General features: G+C 37.3%; 1 protein-coding gene across 1 annotated transcript; it reads left to right on the top strand.

The window, feature by feature from the left end:
- Window positions 1-8,017: 8,017 nt before the first annotated feature.
- On the top strand, window positions 8,018-8,956 carry LOC705867 (olfactory receptor 2M3-like). The gene has a single exon (XM_015127907.3). It carries the CDS (start codon window positions 8,018-8,020, stop codon window positions 8,954-8,956), a length of 939 nt encoding a protein of 312 aa, XP_014983393.3.
- Window positions 8,957-9,553: the final 597 nt, after the last annotated feature.

Here is a 9,553-nt window from a genome sequence, read left to right as displayed (position 1 = left end):
TCAAGTAGTGTAATGCCTTTAGCTTTGTTCTTTTCCCTCAAGATTGCTTTGGCTAGTCAAGTTCTTTTGTGGTTCCATATGAAATTTAGATTTGTTTCTATTTTTATAAAGAATGCATTAGAATTTTGATAAGGATTTTGTTGAATCTGTAGATTGCTTTAAGTAGTATGAACATTTTAATAATATGAATTCTTCCAATCCATGAACATGAGATATCTTTTCATTTAGTTGTATCTTCAGTTTCTTTCATCAGGGTTTTATAGTTGCTATTGTAGTGACCCTTTTGGTCAAATTTATTTATTCCTTGTGATGAACTCCCTTAGCATTTGTTTGTTTTTATCTGCCACTTGGCAGAACAGATTTGCAGGGTATAGCATGCTTGGTTTGCAATTTCTTTTGCTTGTATACTTTGAATATGTCTCTCCACTTCCTCTGATTGCAACATTTTTGTTTAGAAGTTCACTTATAGCCTTATAAGAGATCCTTTATATGTGACAAGTTTCTTCTCTCTAGCTGCTTTTGAGAGTCTCACTTTGTCTTTGACTTAACAATTTGATTATAATGTGCCTCTTAGTATTCTTTTTTGAATTCATCTTGCTTTCATCCTTTGAATTTTCTGAATCTTTATGTCCATATGCTTTCCTAACTTCAGAAAATATTCAAATAGTATTTTTTTCATAAACTTTTTGTCTCTGTCTCTCTCCTCTCTTTCAGATACTCCCATAATTTGTATATTTGTACATTTAATGGTGTCCCATATATTCCTTATTTTTGTTAACTCTTGAAAATTTTTTGTTTCTCTAGATGACCTGGTTTTTGAATTCACTAATACTTTCTTCTGCATGATTGTGTTTCATGTGGGAACTTTATTGAAATTTTCAGTTCTGTCATTGTGTTCTTCAGCTCCAGTAATTCTTTTATTTTTAAAAAATGTTCTCTATTTATCATTTTAGAATCTCATTTGCTTCTTGCATTGTTTTTCTAATTTTATATAGTTGTTTATCTGTATTTTCTTGTATTCTTGGGCAATATTGCTGGTTTCTCTGATGTATGCAACGAATTGCAAATATACCCTTGGTACAATTACAACAAGTAACTAACTTATGACTTAGCCAAGGAGTATCTGTGTTAGTTTCACCAGCAATAAGAAGTGTGTCATTCAGAGTTTTATTTTCTTGTATCTTAGTGAGCTTTGTTAAGATTATCATCTAGAATTCTTTTCCAAGCAATTTATATAATGCCATTTCCTTGGGATTTATTATTTGAGTTCATGAGCTTCCTTTGGTGGTATCATGTTTACCTCATTCTTTGTTAACATGTAGCCTTGTATTGGCCCCTGAGCACACGAAGAAGCACACTCCTGTTTTAGTCTTACAGACGGGCAACAAGTTTTTTCCAACTAGGGCTCCTGACTGTTGAAATTGTTTCTGTGATTGCAGTTGAGTGGGACTGGATCTGGGTATTGTGGTTGATACTAGTTCCGCAGTGGAGGCCACAGTTGGTGGGGTTATTCCCATGAACTAGACTGAGTGTATGTTGTATCTGGATCCTGAACGTACTGAACTGTCTCCAGGACCTTGGTCTGTGGGGCTGGTGATCTGCTCCAGGGTTCACAGATGGCTGGATTTTATTAGGTATGCTGATAAAGGTGACTTTCCCTAGATCTCTGGGAAGAGTCCCACTGAATCACTGGATGGGCCCCTGAGCTGGTTGCACTGCTTCAGTGTATGCTGAGACATGCTGGAGCTGAGACACAGAGATGTTTTAGGTCCACAGCAACAATGGAGATCTTCCGCCCTGTCTCTTGGGTTGAGGATAGGTATGTCTCCCAGTGGGTTCTTGGGTGAGTAGCTCTGATCTCAGGTGCAGTTGAGAAGACCTGGAGTCAACTCATATGGCCACTTCAAGGTCCACAATGTGAACAAAATTTGGGCATTGTCCTTCAGAGGCACTACTGGATGTGCCTCCCTCTGAGTCCCCAGGTAGGCAGAGGTGGTCTCAGTCTGCAAACATGAGGCACCAGAACCAAAGTCAATGATATTTGAGAACCTGGTGAGAAACAGAGGTTGGCAAGCCTGCCACAGGGACTCTGATTGTTGCCTCTCCCTCCAGGACTCTGGCTGTATATAAATGCTCCCAGACCATAGCTGGGAGGTGCTAAAACCAAGCTTCGGGACTAATTCAGAATCTGCTGTGGGTTCTATGTTGGCAAGCTCGACATGGCTGCACCAGCAGGCAAGAATCTAAGAAGTTCCTTATGTAGGCAGGATTGCATGTAGACTGCAGCTGAAAGAGGCTAGCTCTGATACTCGGGGCCCTTTCTAGAGCTGCTATTTTTGAAAAGCCAGAAATCCTCCCCAGTGGTTCAGATGAGTGAGTCTCCAAATAAACCCTCATGTCTTTGGGATAGCTTCCCAACTGCAGTGAGAGGAGCTGGATCTGAGATTAGGCCCCTTTAGAATCTGCTGTGGGATGAAGGCTGGCAAGCCTGTTCCAGCGGATGAGAATCGTACATTTCTCTGCAGTTTTCTGCATAAGTGGGAGAGTTCCCTGACTATGGCAAACAGTGGCTGGAGTCATGACAGGGCCTTTGTCAGGATCTTCTTGGGGTCAGAGACCAGCAAGCCTGTTTCAGGGGCTTAGATGGGTGAGTCTCCCAGTAGTTTCCTACACAGGTAGGCAAACTCCCTGGGCTGCAGCAGAGTGGGGCTGGAGTTAAGACAGTGTCTGTTCAGAGTCTACTCTGGGACAGAGGCCAACAAGCCTGTCCTGGTTGCACAGAGGAGTGAGTCTCCCTTTTAGTCCTCTTGTGAACAGTACAAAGCTGGGACTAAAGCCAAGAGTAGCTGGAGGCAAGTTACAGGAAAACTTTCAGGCCCACTGCCGAGACTGACGCAGGCACGCAGATGGGTCTGTCTGCTGAGGCACTGCTGGGCATGATTCCTCCTGGACCCCTTGGCAGATGGCTTTTGGTAACAGACACAAGGCTGAACAGGACTATAACCAAGTCCTTTGGGGGAATAGGGCGATTTGCAGATTTGTACCTGGGAACCTAATTGGTGTGTCTGCCACCGAGGTGTGGGTCTTCACTCTCAAAACAACCTCCTCACAAAAGAGACCTTGATTTGCAGATGCATGCAAAGTTTATGTGGTCGTGGTGGGATACAAGCGGGTGACCTCCTATGCTGCCATCTTGCTTGGAAGTTCATATTATTCATAAAAAAAGTGACAGAACTTTCTTTTTTAAGCATCAGTAAATCGTATTTTCAAGTTGGAAACTAAATTACATGAGGCTTTACGAGAAAAAGTGAATGATAACTTAAAGTACTGTAATTAAAGTCAAGGTACCAAATATCCCGGAGGAATTGAAAAATTAAATCACAGAGGACTCAGGATAATTGTGTTGCAAGGGTTATCTCTAGAAATTTAAACATTTTCAGCCATTTTGAAGCAACATATCCTGTTGAAGACATCGGAAGGTAAGGTTTAGGGATGGAGTATAGTCCAAAATATCTAAGGCATTCTGGAGTTCAACCACAGTTAATGAAATTGCATTTTGTGCAAAGGTTCTATATCAAAAATTATTCTGTTTTAAAGTCCTCCAAATAGGGAAGTAAATGCTTCATGTTACTCTGCAACACATCTCTTTATAGTCTCTGTGAAATTAAAGCAGCGTGTTTCTACATTTGTCACAGTTTTTGAAAAATATTAAATGAAATAATACCTGTGAACCTGCTAAGTCAACGTAAGGTATTATTTATAGCAATAGAAAATGTCGTAAGTTAAGAATCGTTGTAAGATTCTCCAGTGGATCTTGTCTATTTGTTCATACTTTCAATTAATTACGGAGGATGTATGGACTCCATCGCTGTGTAAACCTCACTTGTTTAAGAGTACATAAGACATAAGCATATAGCTCACCAGCAATCTAGTAAGAAAAACAGTATATTTTCAAAAATATTTTCTGTTGAGTAACAGTGAAGCTTACTGGAAGATTACCAAAAAATGTGTGACAAGATGTATACAACGGTGGTAACAGTCATCTGATGAATGCCTACTGAGATACAGTTATTTTAAGGAAAAAATTTTAAAGAAATAACTCATTATTCTTTATAGCAATTCTGTGATTGATGGGAATTTTTTTTTAATCTCAGAGATATTATTTGACTTGCCTGGTAGCAAGATTGTTGGTTTTACAGCAGAAAGGTAAGCCCAGGTTTATCTAATTTGAAGGTTTTTGACATTTGCAGTTTGTGTAAAACAGACAGTGGCCACATGTGTTCTGTGAGTTGAGTAAGTCAGAGCTTGCTATATCTGCCGAATGATGAAGCAAGCATGGAGAAAAATGCATGTGTGCTGTCACTGGAAGAAGACATATGATTTACAGAGGTAAAGGATTATGGAGAAGAAAGATAATTTCAAGCAAGACAAACCTGAGAAAGACCTAAGCTCACATTTTTGTATCATAGAGATCTCTAAGTAGAAATGCAAAGGGTTTGTACTAGAAAAAGAGAACAGATGACTTGAAATAGAGGCTTGAACAATTTTCTGAAATTCCTCACAAACAAGATCAATAAGGAAAGTAGTATGTTCTGTAACAAAATGGAGACATTGAATGCCTTTAAGGAGAGTGCTATTAGTAGGATCAAAGGGTGCTTTGGAAACATTTAAAAATAATGTATTGTGATATACTGAAGAATATAAGATTAATTTTATCCGTAATCTCCAGGGGTACAGATGCAAAGATTTTTTTTTTCCAGAAGTACTTATGAACCTTTTTAAAAGACACCAGCAATCCTTTTTGTGAGATGTGATTTGAAGTTTCTGTCTAGGCAGCGGGGTGTATGTGATGAATAATTTCTAAGTTTCAGCAAGGAGAGTTTTTGCATGCCATTTTTGTCTAGAATGTAGTACCTGGTTTTTGCATCTACGTTTGAAAGTGGGAGAGTGGTTTGTCTATTGGCATGATGCAGCACATCTAGGGCAGACACTGAGTTTAGTTACCAATATTGAAGGACTGCTTCTTGCCTCATTTTCCTGTCCTTTGCTCGCCGTTCCGCTCAGTTTCCCTGTAGCACCAACATTTCTTCTTTCAATGTGAATTGCCTTTTGATACTCTGTCTTTACTTAGTCAACATTTCTTCTTTTCTCTCTTCTTCTCACTTTACTATCTCAAATTTCCCTTTCCTCGGAGTATCTTTGTAAAACCCCTTCAGCCTATAGTTATAATTATTAAAAACCCAAACTGTTTAAAGTTGAATCTTAGATTCAAAATGTTATGTTTTAAAGATATTTGAGACAAAGGTTATTAATTCCATATGACAAGAGATTTCACAAGAATTGGATATAAACTTGTGATTAAATTTTCACAAAATTTATAAACAATGTTGTATTACACATTATGATTTAAGCATGCAACTCCAATGTCTACACTAACCCTTCATGCTAATATAGCTCTAAATAAACGTATGCTTCCTAATATCACTTAACTGGCTTTCACTAAGACGTTGCTTATGTGAGACTGAAGTGAAGGAGACAGCTGAGTGCTCAGAAATAAGTGCCTTGACAACCACAAAATACTATTTGCTTTAGTCTCCTCTGATAGGAAAGTAAAGAAAAGGATAACTTGTAAGGCTGGCTTTGGCAAAAAGTGAGGTAATACAATGTAACACAATATAAATATATTCTATGCAAACTAACCTTGAAAATATTTGAACTATGAAAATATTAGAGGAATATATAGGCTGCATCTCTCTATCTGCTATACTGTAGATATTGTATTTCTTTGCTAGGAACTAACAACTGAAAAATGTTTCTCAATTAATAAGAGAACAGCTCGTCTTGATCGGTTCTACTATCCCACGCTGCTGTTCTTCAGGTGGGGCCTAATATGGGGTAAAGTGAACAGACGATTTTACATAAGTGGACAGAATGTGACAAGGTATAGATTTAAAATATGCCACAGTTTGTTGTTAATACAGGAGGCATGGAAAACATTTGTGAGAAAAAAAAAAAAGATGTAAAATTAAACCTAATTAGAGTCAGGTCCTGTCATTGGTTAATAATGGGGACCAGGACATTTTAGTTCCCTCTGTGATTCAAGCTATGGGTGTAGGATTGTGGTTAAACAGAAGAACAAATCCCTGGCTAGGCAAAAAGATAAACAAGAAGACAAATACAGGTCAGAAGGTACATGATCTATGGAGTTCCTCAAGGTGCACAGCTTCCTTCAATTACTAACCTAATTTGTGGACTAATTAATTATGTAATTTAGATACAACTTGAAAGAATTGATGTTTAAGGTTCTTATTATCTTTCAAGGATGCAGCACATTGGATTGAAATATTGTTTTGTACAAAATGGAAAAAGCAGCATTGTTAGGAGCTGATACGTTAAATGTTGATTTTCCATAAACTTTTAGTATTTATGTTTCAAACATGGGGAGAGAGATAATTTCACACAAGTATAACAACATGGATGAACTTGAAATAAAAAATACATTTTGTTTATTAGAGGGACTGCAATTGAGTCAAGCAATGTGGTAATTTTCACCGGGCAATGTGTTAATTAACAAACATAAAAAATATGGGTATTTAAAAATGTGTCAGAGTTTTCTGTGGGATGTATATTGAAAGGTTTGCATTAGAATGAATGATAGAATGTTTTAGAAAATATAATTAGTAATTGTTTTAATAAAAGTGGGAAAAGTGAAAATATCTGAAAAAATTAAGTAGCATGTGTTAGTTTACACAATATGGGTCGAGTTTTTTAATAGCACTGTAAATGTGAAAAAGATTTTAGAGAATTTAGAACTGATTAGGAATTTGGATGTGGTGAACACTAGAGTTATAATTAGAATATTGTTATAGTCACAGAACCGGTGATTACTACATAGATCAAAAGTATTTAAAAAAATTAATAAGACAGTGTGAACAATTTGTTCAGAGGGTAACAGGAGAGAAATAAAGGAAGCCAATTTCTTAATCCATGGAGAAAGGGCACAAGAATGAAACAAAATGAATGTAAAAATAGAAAATTAAAAAGATGCTACTTTTTAGCCACAAGATTGCTCTTAAAAGGGTCTTTCTAAAGACCATGAAGATTTTTTTTCTTAAACTAGGAATAGACTGTACTCCCTCCAAAAGTATTTAATTTCAAATGTTTGTATTGTACGAACCATATCCCATGTAATGTTCTAAATACTTTAAAATCTAATTTTGTTTAGTCTTTATAACACCTTGTAATATAGATATTGTAAATATCAAAATTTATGGAGTAGAAAACAGGGATTAGAGAAAATAATCATCTAACATCACACAGCTGAAAGAGTTTGAAATATGCTCTGACACTCTCGTGTAACCTGGTTCTTCAGGAACATACACTATACCTGACTGTCTTATGGACACATTTAATTTTTAGGGACCAGGGCATATTGGTGAGGATCTTCTGCTGAAACTTACCGTTATTTGCAATAAGGATCAAGTAACATACTCCTCATGTTGGTATTTTAATTTGTTCTCATTACCTGGCATTCAATGAATCATGTATCATTTTAGTATTTGTTTCCATCTACACTTTCCTAGATGGAATTTTGTTAGCATCATAAGGTGATGTGATTAGTTTCTGTGGGAAATATAATAGTAATGTAATGAAATTCCCCCAAATTCATGAGTCTTCTCATGATTTTAGTGTAATTATAAAGAGATAATCTACATTACATTTTTTAGTTGACTTTTTGCTCAACTAGATTATAGAACTCGAGAAAAATCCCATGTTTTTACTATGAAACCTATCATATGCATTAGCTATATACTGTGCATTAAAAAATTCACATCGAGCTAAAAATAATTCTTAAATTTCCTAGTCTACAAATAAAAAATTTGATGCCCAGAGAAATAATTTCCCCATGTTTACATTTTGTAGGTGTGTTGTTCTCTGAGGGAAGTCCTTGATATTTCTGTGACATAATTCTGGTTATTTCTCACACACTGTATTCTCCATAGTGAACATATTGATCATGGCATGGGAGAATCAGACCTTCAACTCTGACTTCATCCTCCTGGGAATCTTTAATCACAGCCCCACTCACACTTTTCTCTTCACTTTGGTCTTGGGCATCTTCTCAATGGCCGTCATGGGGAACTCTGCTATGGTTCTCCTCATCTGTTTGGACACCCAGCTCCACACCCCCATGTACTTCCTCCTCAGCCAGCTGTCCCTCATGGACCTCATGCTCATCTGCACCACTGTACCCAAGATGGCCTTCAACTACTTGTCTGGAAAAAAATTCATCTCTCTAGCAGGTTGTGGAACTCAGATATTCTTCTATGTGTCCCTACTTGGAGCTGAATGTTTCCTTTTGGCTGCAATGGCCTATGACCGGTATGTTGCCATTTGCTACCCATTAAGATACCCAGTCCTCATGAGCCAAAAAATCTGTGGTCTCATGGCTTCTGCTTCTTGGATTCTTGGCTCCCTTGATGGTATAATTGAAGTTGCCGTTGCACTGTCCTTCTCATACTGTGGTGCCCGGGAAATACCCCATTTTTTCTGTGACGTTCCTGCCCTTCTTACTCTCTCATGCAATGACACCTTGATGTTTGAAAGGATGATATTCATCTGCTGTGTAATTATGCTTCTCTTCCCTGTAGCAATTATCATTGCTTCCTATGCTCGAGTTATTCTGGCTGTCATTCACATGGGATCTGGGGAGGGCCGCCGTAAAGCTTTTGCTACCTGTTCCTCCCACCTCATGGTGGTGGGAATGTACTATGGAGCAGCCATGTTTATGTACATGCGACCCACATCTGAACGTTCACCCACCCAGGACGAGATGGTGTCCGTATTCTACACCATCCTCACTCCCATGCTGAATCCCCTCATCTACAGCCTCCGGAACAAAGAAGTGGTTAGAGGGTTCATGAAGGTATTTGGGAAGGGCAAGTCTGAAGAGTAAATTGCCTAACTATATTTTGCTTTTTTCTTACATACTTTGCTTCATGCTTAAATTTATGTATTGAATTAAAGTAATCCAGAACTTAATATGTACTCATTTGTATATATTTACAGGTAGCAGCATAAGATTGATAAATTGCAAAAATTGTTTGCATTCTTGTTCATTCAAATATTTCATATTTTGGTTGTGATTAGTTCAATATATGCCTATAAGTATATATTTGTTCCAACAGAAAATGTACCTCCGTATATTTTGTCTTTTTAATATCATCTAACAAATGAGAGACATCTGTCATAGTGCCTCATTGTTTGACTGCATATATTAAATCTGGTGTCTTTTAACATACATAGATTTATCCTTGAAAAACAAAGAATTCTACTAAGGTCAGTACCACACTTTGGACTAATCATTGTGTTAGTATGAATCACAAATTATTTATCTACTAACTTAAAAGTATGTCTTTAGAATCATTATAAAAATGAAATGTAACTTAGATGGAGAAAAAAGATATATAAGACTGAGGTTTGGGCATATTGTGCATGTCTTGTAATGGACGCTGTCTTCCTCCAGGGTGTTGGAGAATTGAGAAGATCTCAT

Source organism: Macaca mulatta, chromosome 1 (assembly GCF_049350105.2).
Source record: "Macaca mulatta isolate MMU2019108-1 chromosome 1, T2T-MMU8v2.0, whole genome shotgun sequence".
Lineage (NCBI taxonomy): Eukaryota > Metazoa > Chordata > Mammalia > Primates > Cercopithecidae > Macaca > Macaca mulatta.
The sequence above is the reverse complement of the archived record's forward strand: the minus strand, read 5'-3'. Positions and strand labels throughout refer to the sequence as shown.

What these genes read in the sequence shown, in the direction of transcription:
- LOC705867 (XM_015127907.3), top strand. Translation starts at nt 8,018, where the DNA reads ATGGCATGGGAGAATCAGACCTTCAACTCTGACTTCATCCTCCTGGGA.